We start from the raw sequence: 23,252 nt of genomic DNA, 5'->3' as shown, positions 1-23,252 counted from the left end.
ACTTTACAGTAATTCTGTGAATCACTTTGAGACATCTCGAAGATGTGCTATATCAAATGCAAGGATTATTATTAGATATATATTATATAACACATTAATTTAGTATTTCATCCTAGTTTGAAACATTACATTTATTCAGTGGCTAGGGTAAGTAGAAGGCGTGGAAAATTTTTTAACCCAACTTGCTTCCCCTACTTGGAGCAGCTTTATTAATTTGGTTATGCCATTCAGACTGAAATGCAACATTGGCCATTTGCACTTCATCGATTAGGTTTTGAAAGCTCTTTTGTGGTAAACATTGGAAAGTACATGATTGTTTCTGCCAAGGGCTTTGACTATGAACATGTAAGCATCCAAAAGACAATTCTTCATTCATTGGCAGATTTCCCAACCTTGGGAGAATGAGTGTGTTGATGGTGTGATCTTCAACTGAAAATAAATACATTAATCTCTGAATAACATTAACTACATAAACGATTAGAGAATCAGCAATTTGGAGGATACCTCAGGTAGGATTTATGCTAAGCCCCAAAATATTCCATATCTTGCAGAAACAAGTCAGATTTCTTTGACATATTAAAAATCAAGAAATAGAAACAGAACTTTTTATAAAACAATACTATGTGTGAATGTTGCACTCAATAAATTGAGGGTCATTAATGCTTGGAAATAGAAATTTTCCATTGTGAGCATCAAGCAACAACAATAACAGCAGCTTGCTGCTATATAGCGCTCCTTTTGCAGGGAATTGTCTTAAACCAGACTCACAGGTCTGTGCCTTAGTTCTATGCAGAGGGAAATTCCTTGTTAAGCTCCAGTAAAGTATTTTAGTCTCAACCTCGGAAGAGCACCCACACTGTAACCAGTGCAACAATTTTCTTTTGCAGCACCATCTGTCTGTCTTCAGGGTAATTAATGGCTGGAACAAGTTACCAGGATGAATGGTGGAGGCCAGCAAGCTGGACACGTTTAAAAAAAAACAGCTTGAGGGTGTGATGGGAAGATGTGGGTATTCTGGAAGAATGAGATCGACTAGATTTTACAGTGAATTCCTGTGAAACACTTTGAGATGTTTCAACAAAGTGCTAAGGTGCTTTATCAAATGGATTATTATTAAATGGGCTAAAGGGCCTTCTTCAACTGAACCAATCTTATGATCTTCTGTTGGAATCTTGTGGTCATTCTGAGTCAACGCAGTACCAAACGATGGGGAAATTTGTGCTGTGACTCATTAGATTTTAGAATCCTTATTGCCAACATCTCCCAAGTGTCCAAATCTGGTGCAGACATTGCTGGTTCACATGACATTGGATTGTACTAAGGAAGAGTACAATATCTCTTAAGCCTGAAAAACGGACCAGCATTCAGAATACGTTGGGGCTTCCATTGGGAAGGTTGCTGCAAACAAAATGATTTTGGTACAGGGTATCTGGAAACTCTTGACCTGCTTCAGTATCCTTTTCACGTTTACTTAGACAAATACATCTCTAAACCGTGGGCTGTCTTTGGCAGTGCTTCTCCTGTGACACTTATATGAAAATTAGCTTTTCTCTGCTGCCATAAGCCACGAGTCAAAAAATAAGTCCTGAATTAGTGAGTCAGAGCGGAACGCGAGGAGTGACATTTGCAATTGGTGAAAGGTGACAAACCCATTTGAACATATTGGAGATGCGGTCAAAATAAGTGGCTGTCACTTCAACTGAGTGGCATGTGGCGGGTCGGGTCCGGAGCATTACCGATACCATTGCAGTTGGACTCCGCATCGTGTGCTGGTGTCAATGGCCCCCAACCACATCACTCAACAACTGTCAGAATAATAATCCTTGCATTTTGATACAGCGCCTTATCACGTCGTCGAGACGTCTCACAGCGCTTCACGTGCTGTGAATCTGGTCGGCGGACACAGCGGCCAATTTTGCGCTCAGAGACGTCCGCAACAAACAGCCACGGGGGGGGAGGGGTGGGGGGGGGGGTTGAGTGATCTGCTGCGTTTGGAGGACATGAAACGTGAGCTGCAGAGAGGCCGCCCTGTGCTGACCGTGTGACCGTGTGAACTGCCTGAAGGGGCCATTCCCGGTGGCTGTGCGCGTGTGGCGGCACCACAGCAGCCAACGCCGAGCCGCCCCTCAGCCCCGCCCCCCCTCTGCAGGAGGGGACCAATCATAGACAGCCGACACAACCTAACTGGATCGCGCGGGTCCCGCCCCCCCCCCCCCCCCCCGATTGGCGGCTCGAGCCGCTCCACGGGGCTGCGGCCGGCGGTGAGTGGCCGCGGGAGCCGTCAATCAGAGGCCGCCGGGCAGCGGGTTTGGTTGAGGGAGCGGAGGAGCAGAGGCTCAGGGTGGGCGGTGGCTGCGCTGCGGTTCGTGCCTCGCGCAGTGGAGCAGCAGCAGCAGTACCTGCAGCAGCAGTCACAGCAGCAGCAGTACCTGCAGCAGCAGTCACAGCAGCAGCACCTGCAGCAGCAGTCACAGCAGCAGCAGCACCTGCAGCAGCAGTCACAGCAGCAGCAGCACCTGCAGCACCTGCAGCAGCAGTCACAGCAGCAGCAGCAGTACCTGCAGCAGCAGTCACAGCAGCAGCAGTACCTGCAGCAGCAGTCATGCCCAAGATGGCTCACCAGAGGACATATCTCGTGCTGGAGAACTACATAGGGGGGAAATTTACGCCGTGCTCGAGTCACATCGATTCCTACGACCCCTCCACAGGGGAGGTGTACTGCAAAGTGCCGGACAGTGGCGAGCAGGAGGTGAGGTGAGGGGCTGGGGGGGTGTGAGGGGGGGCGGGGGGTGTGAGGGGGGTGGGGGGTGTGAGGGGGGGCTGGGGGGTGTGAGGGGGGGCTGGGGGGGGCTGGGGGTGTGAGGGGGCTGGGGGAGGCTGGGGGGTGTGAGGGGGGGCTGGGGGGTGTGAGGGGGGGCTGGGGGGAGGCTGGGGGGTGTGAGGGGGGGCTGGGGGGGCTGGGGGGGTGAGGGGGGGCTGGGGGGGCTGGGGGGGTGAGGGGGGGGGGGGTGAGGGGGGGCTGGGGTGTGTGAGGGGGGGCTGGGGGGGGGTGAGGGGGGCTGGGGGGGGGCTTCACTGCAGACTGGCTGGCTGGGCGCTGGCAGTAATGCTGTGCGCTCCTGTTGGCACCGTTCCTTTGATGGCAACGCTGCCCACCTGTGCGGTGCTCACGGTGGGGGGGGTGGAGGGGTGGATCTGGCCCTGTGTTGGATCTATTGAAATGTTCACCTGATTCTGTTATCTTTAACACAGAATTAAACCCTAGACATTTACGCAGTCAGACGATGCGCAGCAGAATGTGGTTCTGGTCTACTTTAAACTGTGTAAGATGTTGTAAACAGCTGTTAAATATTAACGTATGCAAAGTAGTTAATCGTAGTTAGTAGTTATTATGAAACTGGCAAGAGGTTTGTGCCATCTAGTACAGAGTACTGTATATAGCCACCTATTCGTTATTATAATAATAATCCTTGCATTTGATATAGCGCTTTTCACGTTTTCGAGACGTCTCAAAGCGCTTCACAGAATATATTGTAAAGTGAATTGACTTTATATTTGTGGGCAAAACGCAGCAGCCAATTGCGCACAGCAGTGTCCCACAAACAGTCGTGGATTGAAGTGACCAATTTATTCTTGTTTTTTTCTCTCTTGAGGGATTATTATCAGGCGTGTGGTGGAGTAAGGAAACTTGCCCGAGGTTTTGCCCTGCTGGGAATCGAACCCAGGTCTCTCGCTTGAGAGGCGAGTGCTCTAACCACTGAGCTACAGGATTCCACAATTAACCTGATTAATAATATTAATTGTATGTGTGAGATAAAGGCAGGGGTAAGGAGGGGAGTGGAGCTGACCATCATCAATGCTGTGTTAAATAATATGTTACCTTTGACCAGATAACATGCCAGTTGATATTTATGCTATTCAAGGCAAAGAAGCCTTTTCTGTCCCTGTCACAAACTTTGCCCTTGGGTGCAGACAAGTAGTACTTGACTGTCTGCAATCGAGTGCTGATCCCTGACTGTCCAGCGCCTTGGGACGTCCTCCTGACGTGAAAGACGCTATCCAAATACAATTTGTTGTTCTTGTTGTCTTGCCAAGCTTGGATATCTCTGTGGACAATATTAACACTACAGAAGTCACAGTTCCGGTCAAATTCCGAGGCTGCTGTCATTGAGATTGAATCGGTCGGTGGTTTACCACTGGAGTTTAATTAACAGATAATCCCAGAGATGGTGGATTTTACAGTGCGTCTCTGATGCAGAAGCTTGAATGAAAAAGAATACCTGTTACACTAACGCTGGCATAGCGTAATGCTGTATTTACTGAGCGTGTCAGTGGAATTGACCACCAGCTGTGCCATGCCTGAAGATGGTGTGGATTGAAGAGTAGGGGCAGTAGTAGGTTGTTGGGCCCATTGAGCCATTGAGTCTAAAGTAACCATTCAAGGAATCCATGGAGGGAGTCCCAGCTTTGACCATCACTCAGACAGTTCTTTGGGTGACTGGGATCAGTCCTCGATCAGACTGCTGCCTGGGAAATGAGTGAGATAGGAACAAATGTCAAGTTAAACCACACCCTGTGGTCACCGGCTAGTGGCAGAGTACCATTGATACCAACAATAGAGAAGAAAGTGGCACTCACTGAATGATCTGAGTTGCAGGTTGAAAGAAATTGTACGCTGATGGAATACAGTGGTGAAGATCTACCTAAAAGAATAAGAGTAATAATAACACTGAGAATGAAAATGATGTTTTTCCTAAAGTGGGAATGAGACAGCTACTAATATTAATAATCCTTGCATTTGATTTAGTGCTTCATCGTGTCATCGACACGTCTTAAAGCGCTTCACAGTAAATACGGTAAAGTGGAATAACTGTATTTTGTGGCCAATACGCAGGTATATCAAATCAATAACTACAGATGGAGCACCTTAGGAAATGGTTCTAAGTAACCGCTTTGGGACATCCTCCTGACGTGAAGGACGCTATGAAATGTAAATTTATATTGTATTTTATTGTAGTAAAATAACAGATGTAAGTCTGAGAATACTTGCAGTCATTTTAGAGCTGACTTTTCAGCAATGGTGAGCACCCAGGTGACTGTCTGGCATGTCGGTAACACTATCACCTCTGAGTCACTCAAAGAGATCTCACCCAGGACTGGATTTACTCTATTTATGGAGCATTTTAGAGCTCTGTAAATGCTGCCGCTATGGAACATTCAAGAATTTGGCAAATTGTTGAATTCAGTGGCAACTTTGAAGCTGTTTGTTGTAGTTCTGAAAAAGTATGAAAGAGTGGACAAATGTTCTTCAGGAACTACACATGACAAATGTCATATGTCAGTTGTTGTTGAAATGGGAAGCAAAACATCACACCTGTACAAAGAGGACATCGGATAAAGAAATTGTACAAAACCGTTCATTCCAAGTCATAAAGAACATTGTGCTGGTAAGTAAGAAACTGTTTTATTGCAAGCATTGTTGAAGCTGCATTCATTGCACAGCTGTTAACTTTAAAATAGAGATGAATATCAACAATTCAAATTAAAAACAGTATTTTTAGTGTTGAAGTCCTAATATGTAAAGCTATAATGTGCAATGAAAGGAAAATAATACATTACATATATGTAATGCATTTCAGGAGTCCTGTAGCTCAGAGGTTGAAGCACTCGCCTCGCAAGCGAGAGACGTGAGTTCGATTCCCGGCAGGGCGAAACCTTGAGCAAGTTTCCTTACTTCAAACGCCTGATAATAATAATAATCCTTGCATTTGATATAGCGCTTTTCACGTCGGGAGGACGTCCCAAAGCGCTTCACAGAACACACTGTAAAGTGAATTGACTGTATATTTGTGGGCGAACGCGGCAGCCAATTGCGCACAGCAATGTCCCACAAACAGTCGTAGATTGAAAAAGACCAATTTTTATTATTATTTTTGGTTTTGGAGGGATTATTATTAGGCGTGTGGAGTAAGGAAACTGGCCCAAGGTTTCGCCCTCTGCCTGGAATTGAACTCGGATCTCTCGCTTGCAAAGCGAGTGCTCTAACCACTGAGCTACAGGACTCCACAACCATTCAAGGATAATGGTTGATAATAATCTCTCGAGAAAAAATAAAAGCAATAATAATTTGGTCACTCAATCCACGACTGTTTGTGGGACACTACTGTGCGCAATTGGCTGCCGCGTTTCTCCCACAAATATAGTCAATTCACTTTACAATATATTTTGTGAAGCGCTTTGAGACGTCTAGAAGATGTGAAAAGGGCTATATCAAATGCAAGGATTATTATGATTATTATGTAATAATTCTGAGATAAATATGAACATTTTAGATTTTTAGGGTGCACACATTGCTGTTGATGAGTTTTGAGAGGAATCTCAGTAATAGTACCTTCCACTTCTTCAGGATGGAGTGGCGCATTAGCTAGAGTGCTGCTGGGTGATACCTCAATATTTGCATCAAGAAGTCTTCAGAGAGTCTGGATGAAGAGGGGCCTTGGTGTTGTCCCTCAAACGTGTGCATTACATTGAGATGACATGTTGCAACAATTGGACCCTGTGATATTGAACAGAAGAAGGGGAGAGGATGTCTATGTCCAGCATAAGCAACTTGTTTTAGTTACTGATAGTAATAATACTTGCATTTGATAGAGTACATTATGTCACGTCACTGAGATGTCTCAAAGCGCTTCACACTGTAAAGTGGTGTGACTGTTGGGTTTGTTGACGAACAGAAGCTCTGATGGTGAAGAGTGCCATAGAATCATCTACATAAATAGTTCAAGACACTGGCTTAATTGGACTAGAGTATGGACCCTGCAGAACAACAACAACTTTACATATTGCCCTTCACCCAGGATAGTGTATTAGGTGCACCCCATAAAACACTGCTAGAAAGCTAAACATTGGTTGTAATGAGTAATGCAAAAGCAGCAGATTGTAAGCTATGAATGTTCACTTTATTATAAATCTTGAGGGGCTTGCATGTATTTTTCTTTTGTCCAAATGTTTTTCTCATCCCAATTTTCTCCTCTAATTAGGTAATGTCCCAAAAGCTCTGAGCCATTGGTGAATGGTTCCATGAGGGACAATTGTAGTCTGATTTCTCGCTTAAGGAGCAATAATTTTTATGTGAGCTTTGATGGCACATCACACCGCAGACAATCCCACCCTTATCCATAGGGAGAAATCCCACCCAGGGCTAGATTTACTCTATTTATGGAGCATTTTAGAGCGGCTAGAATTTGGCAAATTGTTGAATTCATTCTCAACTTCGACATTTTTTCTTCTGCAGGCTGACCAAAAAGTTGTGATACCATTTCTTAGAGAAATGATGATATGTGTGTGTGTATATATATATATATAGATAATAGGGTAGATATCACAACATTTTGTTCTCAAAATAAACTTACAGAGAAATGGCCTCAAAATTAAGACAGTGTTTAAGCATTAACTCTTAAGAATTTAAGAGTGGAAGGTTTGAAATGCCACATAAGCAGAGTAAATGTAAACTCAGGTGGAATTTCATCCCTCTAATCTGCACAGATGTGAATTTCCTGTTGAGGTGTTTGGATTGTGGTAACATTCCCTCTCTCTCATCATCCGTGCTGTTTGTACCAACCGCACCACTAGCTATGATTGGGGAGGACAGGGGTTAGTCTGTAATCATCTGGAAATGTACCCTCCTTGGCAGGTAAACCTTAAACTCCACTGGTCATCATATTTAGCAGTGTTTTTGTTTGGTCAGCCAGGTTGACGCATGTCAAAATCCATCACCTATATTTAAGCAACTTCAGCTTTTGGTGGGCGCGGGGATGTAGGCAGATTATGCACAGAAATTGTCCAGGTCAATACAATTGCTGAATCAGACATAGCAACGACAGGAAATTTACAGCCAATTTCAAAATCCCCTTGTCTGTCTATGGTAACCCCTCCCAACCACTCCTTCCCTCTCCCATCTTATTTTGAGCAGGGAGTTTGTCCCAGTGTCAACAATCCCCCAGATAAAATTAGTCATTAACTTCAATGCTGTTTGTGAGCTGTTTTTGATCTCCCTGCTCCCCCCCCCCCCGCCCTCCACCCTCCCCGACCCTGACCCCCAGCTCAGGTCCGTAACTCTGTCTGGTCAGCATTGTGGGACGTCCTCCTGACATGAAAGGTGCTTTACAAATGTAACTTTGTTGTTGTTCTTGTTGTTGCTGGGTGCCATTGCCTGCCATGTTTTCCTACAGAATACACAGTCACTACATTATACAGGATATCCTGTGAAATACTTTGAGATATCCTCCCAAAGTGAAAGGCGCTATATTGTTATCCATTATTTTTGAAATCTGAATCTAGTCAGGACGAGCAACGCCTCAGTTAGCAGAAACCCTGCCAGTGGGTGATAAACAACCACAATTAATGACTGGGCTGTGTTAATTGTAAATAATCTTATTCTCTTGGAAGAGTTTGATTAAAACATTAAAATGAAATGGCTAATGTTTTCACTCATTTTCACAATGAGCCTGTGGCAGAATGTCAACAGTGCCCAGTGATTTGTATGTTTTCATGTAATGAATAAATTGGTGAAACATTCTAGAGTTTGCAGTCTGCGTTTGTTTTTGCTGTGTTATCAGTAACCTTTACTTGAGAGCTGACCCCTATCAATACTTGTGTTTCAAACTTGTGGTAATGATTAAGCTCACACTTTATTACAAAACACAGTGTCTCCTGTCTTGTGCATTCCTTGTTACAACACAGTGCATAATCCATGTTACAGCACACAGTGTCTGTTTGGATAAATAAGACCATTTGGCCAATTGTGTCTGTGCTGGCTCTTTAAAGAGCAATTGTTTCAGTCCCGTTTCCTGCCCTTTCCCCACATACCTGTATTTTAGGTATTTATTTAGTTCCCTTCTAAATACTCTGTGTGGGATTTTTTTCCCCCTAACCTCTGCATTTGCTCATTTACAAACTTATGTAAAATTGATACCCTCTAGTTACTGACTTACTGAGCTACTAACCAGGCTTAGCGATTGCTCTTGCTGAGCTAAACTAAGATTAAACCATACAAACCAGTGGTCAAACTTGAGACCTTCTGAATCAGGCTGGCTCAGTTTCATTCTGCACAGTGGTTTGAGCCATCAAACAAACTGTGTTTGAGAAAAATAAGTAAATTAAGTACGACTTTCAGTTTAAAGTGAACAAAACACAGTTTGATTTGAATCTTCCTTCATCTTTTACCATTTAAAAAAAAAAATTACAGGTAATCTCCATTAGAGGAAATGTTTGTCTTTGTCATTAACCATGGTAGGATTTGCTTTGCATAATTAATTGGTCCCATAGTGGATCCATGTGGATTGGTCGGAAAATTGCAGCACGATAGCTTTTCTTCAACATAAAGTTACACTGAGCTTCCTGGCACTGAAAGTCAAACTAGTAGAATTGCAGAAGAAAAAGGCCTTTATAAAAGGGGAAGTACTGTGTATCTTGATCAAAGATAATGTATCAATAAGCGAAGTGACGCTGAGCCAGATTTGCCTCCAATGTTTTGAATATTGGGTTTGTTCAGTTTGTTGTGACATCCCAGATTTTCAGGAGAGAGATATTAATAGTGATGCTTGTATTTGAGGTACCCATTTCTAGCAACTTACCATGTCATCAAAACACTTTGCAGGATGTACTCCAAAATGTATTGACTGTGTACTTGTGGGTGAACGTGGCAGACAATCTTCCGCTCAGCTATGAAAACTAAGTGACCAATTTTATCTGGAGGATTGTTGGCCAGGATGCCAGGACCAACTGCCTTCTCTTTGCAAATAGTGCTATCGGACCTTGAGCCAACATCACCAACAACTTGCATTTATATAGCGCCCTTCACCCAGTGTAATGTCCCGGAGTACTTGAATGTCCACGTTAAAGGCAGTGGGGAACTTAGTTTTAATGTCTTATCCAAAGGACGGCACTCACTCAGCACTGTATTGGACAGTCAGCATAGATTATGTGGATTCAAAGTCCAGATGTGGGGCTTGAACTCACAAATTTCTGACTCCGAGATAAGCATGCTACCAAATGCCTAAAACACTGACATCTCATGTGATGCCCGTGCTGTGGAAGATGAAGTTCAAAAATTAGACACCAATTGTTGTCATGAGCTATGACCTACTTGCCGTGTATTGAATAATTATCTTTACAATGTGGCAGAACTAAATGTACAGAGGATATCACACACTCCTTCGTGGTTTTGACAAATTCTGTTTAATGTCAACATGAATCTGATCTATTTCTTTAAAAAGCTGTGCATGTTTTTATTTTCAAACTCTCTTGGGATTAGTGGAGAATTATAATGCACAGTTTGTGAGAGAGCTGGTTTTGAAATTCTGAAATTCAGGTAACATAATTTGGTGTTTTCTAAATAATAATATTAATTTTTGCATTTGATACAGTACCTTATCACGTCATCAAATTGTCTCAAAGTGCTTCACAGGATTTTTACTGTAAAGTGTAGTGACTGTATTTGTAGGCAAAATGAAGGGAAAAACGACCCTTGGTGAGGAGCATAGTCTTTAGGAATTCCCATGGCTCTAAAGGGAGCTTTCAGTGGAATAGTCTTAAAATATTCTGCACTTTGTGTTCTCTGGTTCATCATACAGTGCTATGGTTTGGAAATGGGGTCACTTTTCAGAGATTCGGGAACCAGCAGTCACTCTATTTCTACATTCATTCAACTCCAGTTAAATTAAGAAATTACTCATTTTGGTCAAGGTTGTGGTATTTCTGATTGAGATTATTTAAATTGAGGTGATGTAGTCCAAGTTACCAGAAGTCACTATTTAATAATTCGTGCATTTGGTGTAGCTTCTTTCATATTTCAAAGTGCTTCACAGGATATTTTGTGATGTGGAGTGACTATTTTTTAGGCAAATGGGGCAGGCCAATTATGCACATAAACAACCATGAATTGAATGACCAATTTTATCTGGGGAGTTGTTGATCAGGACACTGGGAGAAACTCCTCTTTTTGAATCATGTCATGAAATCTCAGTTTAACAAATCATCAGGACCTCGGTTTAACAAATCATCCGAAGGGCAAACTTAAGTGACTTATTAATAATCCTTGCATTTGGTGTCACCCAAATGCTCACCGTACCTCCTCTTATTAAGGATTTTGATTAAGAAGTAACACAGATGACCAACCTCCTGTTGAATATTATCAAAATACCTTCAGAAAGTGAATGCTGGAGGAGAAGAGGGTGTCATCTTGATGGGAAAAATCAGCTCTAGTTTTGGTGACTCTGTTGATTGAAACTTTTTTTTCCTTGAAGGTGGAACTGGCCATCAGTGCTGCCCAGGAAGCCTTCCCCGAGTGGTCATCGAAGAGCCCGGAGGCTCGTTCCCAGATACTGTACAAGCTGGCGGACCTGATTGAGGCTCACCTGGAAGAATTTGCTCAGGCAGAGTCAAAGGATCAAGGTAGTGACGTCTCCAGCCCATTGCTTCTTTACGCAGATTAACTAATAATTGATAGTTGACAGACAAAGGGGCTAGAATCTGGGAATCTATATAAATTGATGCCAGTGGATGAGCTGAAATAAAAAATATAGAACTTGCCGAAGGGGAAGTTGTAAGAGACCCAGAGTTGTTAGTTGACAATGGCAGCAATAAACAAAGAGAACGATAGTGAGCTAATACAGTATTGACAAATCCAGTAATAATACAGTAGTGACAAGTTCGGATTCCTGGACATCATGCTCAAAGTGTACAGTGTTCTGGTCAGGCCGTAATATAATAATCCTTGTATTTGTTATAGCGTGTTATCATGTCGTTGAGACATCTCAAAGCACTTCGCAGAATATAGTAAAGTCAAATGACTGTATATTTTGTACGTGAAAAGTGGCAGCCAATTGCACACAGCAGTGTCCCACAAACAGTCATGTATTCAGTAACCAAATTATTATTAATTTGGTCATATCTAGAGTCCTGCATATCTGGAGTTCTAGTCACTGGCACTTAATGGGGTTGTCCAGACCTGAGACGTATTCAGAGGACATCAACGAGGATGTTCCTCCACTGTTTGAAGGGGACACTAGATAAGTTAGAGGTCTTCAGCCTTGAAAGAAGGAGATCTTCTAGAGCACTATTGTCGAATCCAGATGTGTACTGAGCCACTTATGTAGCTCATGAATAACAGTGTGAGCCACACCAGTCAAAAAAATGAAAAAAGTCACAGGATTTCCTCCAAAAGATTTATTTATAAGCATGTCATATTTTTCAGCAAAGCCAACACCAAGTATACACAGCAGGAGAACTAAAAAAAAAAGCAAATATTTGCAGTTTAAAAGTAAAACAGCACATTAGTGTGAGATTTGACAGTTGTTTTTCTCAACAATTTCTGAAAGATTGGTTGAAAACGATTGTGCAACTACACAGAGCAGTTGTGCCACCAAACGTTCGTTTGTCAAGAGCGATCTGGGTTTCCTTTGATGAAAGTGATTGCAGAAAAACCCTTCATAATTTTAAACGTCGATATCAAGTCCCCTCTGGAACGTTCTACCAGTCTTCTTAACAGTTGTATTCTCTTATCACTTGTAACATCCCAGTAAATCTAAGCTGTATTCTTCATTTTTACAATATCCTTCTTGTCAGGATGTCTGAGGCTAAAATGCTGAATGAGACCAAAAAGATCAAGGGGCCATCCTTATCCATTGCTCCCTCATCCATTCCTCCCTTGTGATTTTATGAAACCAGAATCATTTTATTGTCAGAAACTTGTCTACTTCCTTGTTAAAATCCTCTTGTTTTGTTTTTGTTCACCTGTCTTTCACCCTTTATTTAAAAAAAAAGCTATTCATTTCCTATTCTCTTTTCGTTTGGGTCATAGATTAGCCAAACACCTCAGTTCTGTCCGCAAGCACAACCCTGAGCTTCCAGTTTCTTGCTACTTCAACTCTCTCTACCACTTGCACTCTGACCTTTCCATCCACGGTCTCCTATGCTTTTCCAATGAACCACAGCGCAAGCTCGAGGAACAGCACCTCATCTATCTGCGGGGGACTTTACAGCCCTCTGGCCTCTATGTTGATTTAAATAATTTCAGACCATAACAGCTCACCTTCCCCCTCCCCCTCTTCTATGACCATTACCACATCACCTGCTCTGGTTTGCCTGCTTTGTTGTAATTTCCCCCCCCCCCACACACTACACACACACACTTTGTTTTGCATTATTAACACCTCTTGTCCCCTGTTTTGCTGCAATCCCCCCTTTGTTTTGCATCATTAACATCTGTTTTACCCATCATCCCCTGTCCTCTGCCCCATTTTCTCCTTTGTCTTCCTTACCCTGTTTTTCCCCTCTCTGTTAGCTCTTAAAAGCCTTTCCCTTCCAAAATGCCCCAGTTCTGATGAAGGGTCGGGGACCCGAAATGTTGACTCACTTTCCTTTCTGCATAGATGCTGCCTGACCTGTTCCCAGCGATGTCTGTTTTTGCTTCCCATTCTCTTGTTTTTATTTTGAAGATACCATGATCCCTTTGTTCAATAGACATTTATTTGAACTTCAGTTGAGTTGTTCTTGCTCTAGGACAGTTTTGTGGGAGTGTTAACACAGATATTTGAGCCATATTCAGCCATAGGGCTTTGTTAGCAGTGGTCGTTGTAAATATACCTCTTCTTTATACCTCAATGTTCCTTTTCTTTTCAAACTTCAGGGAAGACGATAACTGTGGCCAGAAACATAGAAATACCTTGAGCGTCTTACAATTTCCGTTTCTTCGCCTCGTCCATCCTCCACCACACCACCGACTGCACACAGATGGATCGCATGAGCTGCACGCACTTCACCGCTCGAACTCCAGTGGGAGTAGGTGAGGTATTAAAGTGGATTGAATATTGCAGCTCATTAATGCTGTGTTTCTTCAAAGTCTGTCAAAAAAACATGTACCTCGGATAATTTAACCGGTGGTAGAGCTTAGAACTAGGAGCAGAATTACATCAGCTTTGATATGGAGTTGCTGATTCTTTCTGAAGAGGAACCAAAGAAGGAACAGTCACTGTATATAAGTCATTTCACGTGAGAAGGGGAGGGGAAGGCAAGTAAATATAGCAGAAAGAATTAATTGAGTCTCCTCAATGGTGCACAGTGAGGTTGTGCATATTCACATAGTTGTGGCCCGTCCTCAGCAGACATAACTCTGAGTCCCAGCTTGAGTGTGAGTGTCCTCTGCTGGTTTTATTTAACTCTAGTTTAGTACTGACACCCCCACCCCCACACACACACACACATAGACACACTGTGGTTTGGTGAGACCAGATGAACGCTGCTGGTAATGTTGCCCAATCTCACGAGAGAGGTCGGGTGGTATCCACAGGAAACGCTAAAGTTGTCTGTTGTTTTTACTTCCCTTCCTGTTGCGATTCACTGGCTCCTTTGACCCTGGCCAGGACCTAAACAAAATTTGCCGTTAGCAGTGTATAAAACATCTCTTCAGTAATAGTGACCACAATCTCTCCACCCTCAGTGAAAGGAAGCTCTGCCACTAATCATTTGTTAACAGCCCTGAAGTTAAATAAAAATGGTGCTCACTTTAAACGTTATAATGAAAAGTCTTGTAGGATTGGGAGAATGGTTACTTAGTGAGGCCTGGGAGGGCAGCTCCCACCCTATCGGTCACAATATGAATCAGGGAGGAGAGTTCAGATGAAAGGAAGATATTGGTGATGTGGAGGAGTAGATAACTAGTGAAAAATAAATAATCCGTTTGATATAGCGCCTTTCACATCAGGCGGATGTCTGAAAACACTTCACAGGATTTACTGTCAAGTGTACTGACTGCGTTTTGTAAGCAAACTTGGCAGTCCCATTTTGCATACAGCAATGATGTCCCACAATGGGGGTGAATGATCAGTTTTATCTAGAGGATTGTTGGCCGGGACACTGGGAGAAAAACTCCTTTCTCTCTTTGGATAGTGCCTTGAGTTCTTTTTTGACACCCATCTGAAAGAGAGGCTGTCTAATCAGAGAAAGAGGGGAACATACTTTATTATTAGCAAAACCCCTAAGCTTTACATAGCATTACATAAAATATCTAGCTTCCCCTTAAAGGCATCTATACTATTTGCCTCAACTACTCCTTGTGCTAGCAAGATCCACATTCCCACCACTCTCTGGGTAAATAACTTTCTTCTGACTTCCCTATTTGATTTATTGGTGGCTATTTTATATTTATGGCCTCTGGTTTTGGTCTCCCTCACAAGTAGAAACATCTTCTATATGTCTACCCAATCAAAACATTTCATAATTTTAAAGACCTCTATTAGGTCACCCCTCATTCTTCCCCTTTCAAGAGAAAAGAGTCCAAGCTTCTTCAGCCTTTCCTGATAGGTATAATCTTGCAGGTCCAGTATCAGCCTTGTAAATCTCCTTTGCAACTTCTCCAGTGCCTCTATATCCTTTCTATAATATGGGGACCAGAACTGTACAAATGTGGTTTAACTAAGGTTCCATATAACTTCCCAGCTTTTCATTTCTATCCCTCCAGAAATGAACCCCAATGCTTGCGGAGGCAAATTGGATCAGCAGACTATCATTATACTGTTCAATGTGTAGAAATACTCTCAGGAAATGCTACTACAGCAACACTTTGTCTTTAACAACAGAGGGGACTGGGAATGCCTGTTAGCCAATAGGTGGTGAAACATGGCAGTAGTGTGCAAGAGATAGAGTGAACTAAAGTTTTGCTGCTCTCGGCTTTGTGATGAAATATGGAATAGTAATAATTTCTTCAGGTTAATAATCAAACATTTCCACTCATTTTCCTTCTTTTCTATATTGCATATTTTTTCCTGACTGCTTGTAACTGCACACATAGCTGATGTTATAGTAACTGCTGATCCTGCTCTCTCTAGCTGGCCTCATCAGCCCCTGGAATATGCCACTATACCTCCTGACCTGGAAGATAGCTCCAGCCATCGCCATGGGCAATACGGTCATTGCCAAACCCAGCAAATGACCTCGTCACGGCCTGGATGATGTGCAAGCTGTTCGATGAAGCAGGTACATCTCTGAAGCAAGATCTCATCCTCACATTCAAATCTCTTCATACCCTAGAACCTCCCTTCCCCACTTGTCTACCTGCTCCTTCACTCAGCTAACACAAGCTCACTGTGCATCCCCCGACTCCTCTGTACCATCATCAGCAGCTGTGCTTCCAGCCACTGTGCACCTCATCTCTGGAACTCCCTGCCTCAATACCTCTGGCTCACCTCCTCTTCATCTACCTTGAAATCCTACCTTAAAACCACACCCTACTTCTTTGCTTGGTGTCCAACTCTGCCATTGTACAGCACTCGAGATGCTGTCCTCTATGAAGGACATTATAAAAATGCATATTGTTGTTGTACACATTTTTACACAGAATAATTATTGAATGAGGCAGATAGATTGATTTACAGGCACGAAATATGTGGAACACGAGCCACAATTATGACATTCGCCCTGAAGGATCATTCGTGTTAGAGCATATCTCACACTGTCACAGGGAATTAGCCGTGAGTGACAAAAGACTTATACCTTTCCTGACTTTCTTTTCTGCAATACTGTGACAATGCTGTGGTCAGACCATGTTATCATTTTATATATAAACCCCCAATGCATCATTGTGGTGTTACAAATCACAGTTAGACATTGTTTCTGCCCTGATCAGTGTATTGCAGGACTGTATATAATACATATACACCCTGCTCCTACAGTATACTGAAAGTACAACGCACTTCTGACCTCTGGCCTACTAAACAGCTTCCTGCACACGTCGTGCAGTTCTAGAAGGTTTCCAGGTGCTAGGAGTGTGCGGCAGCGGCTGGAAATGTGAGAGCAGTCGCACCCAAGTGTCCAGCTTTCAAGCAGCGTTGCTCAACGACATCAGCAGCGATACAGAGTACAGCCCAGTGACTGCTGTCTGATAAGATAATAATCCTTACCTTTGATTTACTGCCTTTTCGTGTCCTCAGGACATCTCCACGTGCTTCCCCAAATTTACTGTAAAGAAGAGTGACTGTATCTGTAAATTAACCGTAACACAGGATGGGGAGGGTCTTGTTTTATGGACACAGGTCACTGAGATATAACAAGTCTAATTGTGAATAATGTGATACCAGTGAGACATTTTGCTTTATTTATAAGGTCCATCTTATGGTATCATAAATACTTCTTTAGGCCTCAAAAAGGCTGATAAGACATCATTTGTGGTCTTGAATTATAGGTAACATTATGTCACTGTGAAATGTCACTGAGTTAGCCTGTTAGTTATTCTCAGTACTTTGTTACGTCCTTCCGACGTGAAAGGCGCTATATAAATGTAATTTGTAGCAGTTGTTATATATAACCTGTGTTAACAGCAACAACTATTTGCACTTGTATAGTGCCATTCATGTAGGAGAGTGTCAGATTGTGCTTTACAAAGACGGAGTTGGAGCCCGAGCGGTGGCACTTGGGATGGGGGAGGAGGGAGGATGGAGGTGGCTCACAGAGCTAAGTTTTTAGGTGGGTTTTCAAAGCAGAGAAAGTTAGTTGCATTGTTTTCTTAAAAAAACTGAATTTATCACTCGGGTTTAGTTTTCCTCTAACAAATATACATTAAACCCCTCCTTATAGAAACCTGGTACTGTCTTGTCACCTGTTTTTACTCAATTCTTACACAGAGATGATCTTCCTCCTCTCTCCTAGGCCTCCCGCCTGGTGTGGTGAACATAGTCTTTGACACTGGTTGGGACTGCAATTGTCTCTCACCCTAATGTGCTGCTGATATCGTTCACTTGAAGCACCTCGACTGCACAGTACATCCGAGAGGCAAGTGCTCCGTATTGTAAAAGACTCTCCTTGGAGCTGGGAGGGAAGAACCCAGCCATCATCTTTGATGACGCAAACCTGGATGAATGTGTCTCGACCACAGTGCGATCAAGCTTCAGTAACCAGGTAAAGAGCACTTGTGGCAAGCGGGAGTGCAACAAGGTTTAAACATCCTGCGTGTGTACGTGCTCAGTGTAAATAGATTGCGGGGCAGTGCTGTTCTAGTATGCCTCTTCACAGTGCTGTTTTGGTAATAATGCAGTGTGGACCCTATTCATTAATAGAGAAAGTGAAATCAACAATGACCTGATGACGGAGTGAATTTCTCAAAGGGAATATCCGTATAGGGTAATCACTTAACGTGTCAGTTCCAAAACATCCTTTGATATTCTCTTGCCCCACCCCCACCATCTATTTCAACCTCTCCCCTCCTGAAGGCACTGACTTGTTACACTGTTATACTGATACTGAACCCTCTGATCCTTGATAGAATATTAATTTATAGTTGCTTTGGACCTGAGCATGAAACTGTGCTCACCATACCCATACTGATGATTGTATCTCCAACATATACTGAGTAGAAGCTCTGTTAGCTTGGATGTGGAGCTCAAGATCTTTTCTCTTCTGACAGGGTGAAATCTGCCTGTGTACCAGCAGAATTTTTGTTCAAAAGAATCTTTACAAAGCGTTTTTGGAGAAGTTGTGGAAGCCTCCAGGAAATGGAAGGTTGGCCTTCCCTCTGACCTGACTGCTAACATGGGTGCTCTTATCAGTAAAGAGCATTTACAGAAGGTTTGTGTTTCTGGGTATTGTTGGTTTCTGATTTCAGAGAAATTAAGGGAGGAGTTGAAAAATGAATTACTCTTTGAATACTTTTATTGACCAAAAAAACCAATAGCATATTGAATATTTTTCTGCATGACCATATGCAGCAAAATTGTGTGTAATATCTTTCAAACGTGAACTATTTTAAAGAATAAACAGTACCTGGGTCTAGAAAGAGATTAAGTAGGAGTTATATTGGCATCTAATGGTATTGACTTTTATGGGTAAAAATTTACAAGTTTACATTGTTACAATTCATGTACAGTGATAAAATCACGTCAAATCCCATGGCAATTTAAATATTTTATTTGTAAAACTTTATGTTATTTTACCTGAAATTACCAGAATTGTGCTTCTGGGCCACTGGGTTATTTTGATTTCAATTGAGTAGAAATTCTATCTTGTCTAGATGTACTCCATTAACATAGCACTTCAGAGTATCCCAAATTTGGCAGTTTCTTAAATTCAGACTTGATTTTGAAGGCAGCTTTCCATTGGTTGCTATAGAAAACAGGCTTCAAAGTTAAAACTGAATTCAATAATTAGCCAAGTTTTGCACTCTCTGAAATGTAACGTTAATAGAGTAAATCTATACCCTGGTAGAATTTTACCCATCTGTGTCTTGCCTCCAGTACCCCGAGGAAGGTAAGATTTGAATAGCAGAATGATTGGGGTAAAAATTACAGTGTGTGATGTAATAGTTATCACATACTGTATTTTTCACTGTCTTGTAAAAGAGATATGATAGGACTGGAGGAAAAGCAATATGCACATTTATTAATTGGACTAATAGCATTACTGCACACTTTATGCTCAGTCATAAGTGAAATGGTTCAGTCATTTACTTAATGACTGTTTGTGGGACATTGAGTGAGCAAATTGGCTATGACATTTGCCTACAGAATACAGTCACTGCACTTCACAGTAATTCATGTGAAGTGCTCTGAGATTAACCATTTTGATGATGTAATAAGGTGTTTTATCAAACGCAAGATCATTGAAATTGTATGTCATGATCCTCAGTGATGGGTGTCGTTGGGTGTTTCTGGAGATACATTGGGCTAAATCCAGATTCCTCTCTGAGCTGGCAGAGATTACAAGGCGATACAGTAGAAATTACATTTAAATAGTGCCTTTCAAATCTGGAAGATGTTTCAAAGTGCCCACTTAAGCTATGGGTAGGAGCCCAGGGGGCAAGGAGGGAAAAGATGCCTGAAAGTTGGCAAAGAGGTAAATAATACCCATGGAGAAGGAAATAAATTGGACACATATTGTAAGCACTTTAACTGTTAGTACAGTATTAACAACAACTTGCATATATATTGCACCCTTCAAGCAGGATAGTATCTCAGAGTACTGATGATATTAATGGTATTAGCAGTGATAGTTTGAATACTACATAAAACAAGATACCTTGTGTGGCCATATTTTGAAAGGTGTGATACATTGGAACATAAGTAGCATTTTGCCCACAAATATACGGTCAATTCACTTTACAGTATATTCTGTGAAGCGCTTTGAGACTCTAGAAGATATGAAAAGCGCTATATCAAATGCAAAGATTATTTATTATTTATTATATTGTAATGAAGCTCTTTTACCAATAATGATATGCTCCACTGTCTCCCTGACCAGGTGAAGGGCTACATCAGTCAAGCCCAGAAAGAAGGAGGAAAAATCCTCTGTGGAGAAGGAATCGAATCGTTGGATATTCCTGATAAAAACAAAATGGGCTATTTCCTCTTGCCTACAGTAATTACAGATATGATGGATGATTCTTGCTGTATGCAGGAGGAGATCTTTGGCCCAGTGACCTGCGTGGTGCCCTTTGAAACGGAAGAAGAAGTCATCCAACGAGCCAACAATGTAAAGTTTGGCTTGGCTGCTACTGTGTGGTCACAGGATGTGGGCCGCGTACACAGAGTTGCCAAGAAGCTTCATACTGGGATGGTGTGGACCAATTGCTGGCTTATTCGAGACCTGAATTTACCATTTGGTGGCATGAAAGCCTCAGGCGTTGGCAGAGAAGGGGCCAAAGACTCATTTGAGTTTTTCACGGAGGTGAAAACCATCACCATGAAGCACTGAGTGTGCATCGTAAGCTGCACCCCAACCGGAAATCATTACAAGAGAATCGTTTTCAAATGAAAAAAAAGGCAACAAATTGTGTCCAAATTGATCTACCAGTTGTACTTGTGTGCGGTCAGGACTTGAGTGGGATCCAGTGCAGGTGGCTTTGTGACAGTGAACTGTTTCACTTTGAGAGGAGCTGGGAGGGGGGGAGGAGGAAGGAGGTGAGGAAAGAGTATCCCTGACCCTACAGCGAGTGAAAATCCCTTTGAACTGAACAAAGAATTACACTGGCATCGATGGCTTCAAGAGGCGGGTGACTCATCTGTTTATCCTTCCAGCCACCTACAGGGAGGCAAGCAGACAGGTTGCAGCACAAAAGAAACCTCATTCAGAAAATTATTCGTATTTAATAGTACTGTAATGTTGTATCACAGTAATGTTACTGGGAGTCTTAACCAGAAAATACAGCTGTGCTAACTTGTGATCACTGATTTGACGTATTGGCCATATCCTGTGTTGAGACGTAGACCATAAAATCCTACGCAGAACACATTAGCCACCTGTGAATTGCTGTGCAAATATCAAGTGTAATTTAAAAAATAAAGTAATTAGAAACTATTTTTCTTGATGCCTTTTTTCAATAATGTACCTCAGAGTGTTTTATACCGTAGCCTGATTAACACTAATCCTGTTTAGGGCACTGGTGATCAGTTCACAACACATGCACATCCCAAACCCCTCTTTCTGCTGCTGGTGAGGGACCTTAATGAAGTGTGTCTGGGCTGTTTTGACCCATTTGCTAGTGACAATGTTACCTAAACCTGTAACTTCACATGTTTTTAACAATTTTTTGAAAAGAGAAGGGAGTTTCTCTCAGGGTCCAGGTCAACAATCCTCCAAATATAAAGCGATCATTCGCTTCATCCCTGTGGGTGGAACATCGCTGATCACAAATTGGCTGCTGTGTTTCTACACCAATACACAATCACTACCCTTTACAATAAATCCCATAATGTGCTTTTGAGACATTTCTGTGATGTGATAAATTGCTATATTAAATGAGGAAGATAATTAATAATAAACTAACTGCTGAGTCACTGCTGACTGACAGCATCATGATGTTTAAAGTGTTATTCAGTAATGCTGGTGAAATTGTTCTGCCCTGATAATAGTTTCCCATCTGTCAGGTGAAGCTTGAAAATTTAATGTTGCTCTTTTGAGATTGTTGCTCAAAGTTATGCAATGCCTGACTCTACCACCATGTGGCAGTGTACCTCCAGTAAACCTTCAAGGGTTAGAATATGATTGCCATTTCTGACTTTCATGCTGAATTCAAGTCTTTGGGCCTTTTCACACTGTTCCCAAATAAAACACAACAAAGAAACTTGCATTGATATAGCGCGATAAGAATTAGCTCTTGAGTAAATGTAGAATCTGGGTTTCAATATCTTGCTTGAACCAAATGCTATCTGACATTAACCATTTGGATGCTACCTTAAGAATTGTTTCTGCACTTTTGACTTTAACCCTTTCAAATTCTGCACCATGTGAATAATTTGCATTTTCTGCTATTAAATGACTCCACACTTGGGATAACACAGGAGACAGGCTGCACAGTGTTAAAGAGAGTAACAGTGAAAAGGTCAGGCAGCACTGAAGGTTTAGCAGTGTTGTCTCAATCTCAAGGCATGTTTCCTGCATGTCATATACAGCTGAGGTTTGGGAGGACAGGAGGGGTAATAAAAATAACCAGTGTAAGTTGGGGTTGACAATAAGAAACTTGCAAATTGGAAGATCCACGTGACTGTCTGTCAGACATCAAGTCTTGGATGAGAGCCAACTTTCTACAGCTGAATGTCAGGAAGACCGACGCTCTTCTGATTGGCTTGCGCCAGCACCTCCGCACCTCAAGCATTGGTATCAGCATCCACAGATGCACACTCCACCTCACCAAGCTAGTCAGGAATCTGGATGTCTTGTTCGACCCTCAATTGTGCTATCTTCCCCCATGTCCATGCCATGACCTGCTCTTCCCCCACCTCTGCAACATTGCCTGACTCAGCCACTGCCTCACCCCTCAGGCCACCGAAACCCTCATTCACGCATTCGTCACCTCAAGACTCGACTACGGAAATTCCCTCCTTGTCGGCCTCCCCAACTCTTCCCTCCACAGGCTGTGGATCATCCAGAACTCTGCAACTCGTGTCCTCTCCTGCACCAGGTTCCGTGACCCCATCACTCCCACCCTCGCCTGGCTTCACTGGCTCCCCATCCCTCAGAGGATAGAATTCAAAATCCTCGTGCTCACTTTCAAGGCCCTCCACGGCCTTGCACCCTCCTTACATCTCTGACCTGCTGACCCCGTATCAACCTGTCCAGTCCTTCCGCTCAGCGGGCTCTGGCCTGCTCCATGTCTCCCGTCCGACCCGCCCTACCATCGGTGGCCGGGTTTTCTGCCTCTCTGCCCCCACACTTTGGAACACTATCCCATATTAGGGATAATAAGCAGATTCGTAACATTTACACTG

General features: G+C 42.7%; 1 protein-coding gene across 1 annotated transcript; it reads left to right on the top strand.

The window, feature by feature from the left end:
• The first annotated feature begins 2,569 nt into the window (after positions 1–2,569).
• Positions 2,570–21,342, top strand: aldh8a1 (aldehyde dehydrogenase 8 family, member A1). Its single transcript, XM_042333636.1, is given in 10 exon segments — positions 2,570–2,749; positions 11,307–11,454; positions 13,691–13,846; positions 15,888–15,987; positions 15,989–16,035; positions 17,704–17,743; positions 17,745–17,952; positions 18,458–18,524; positions 18,527–18,618; positions 20,287–21,342. Coding segments are annotated over 10 exon segments (1,458 nt in total). The 5' UTR covers positions 2,570–2,602; the 3' UTR covers positions 20,740–21,342.
• The last annotated feature ends 1,910 nt before the right edge of the window (positions 21,343–23,252 follow it).

Source organism: Callorhinchus milii, unplaced genomic scaffold (genome assembly GCF_018977255.1).
Source record: "Callorhinchus milii isolate IMCB2004 unplaced genomic scaffold, IMCB_Cmil_1.0 Scaffold3, whole genome shotgun sequence".
Lineage (NCBI taxonomy): Eukaryota > Metazoa > Chordata > Chondrichthyes > Chimaeriformes > Callorhinchidae > Callorhinchus > Callorhinchus milii.
This window is presented reverse-complemented; position numbering and strand designations above follow the sequence as displayed.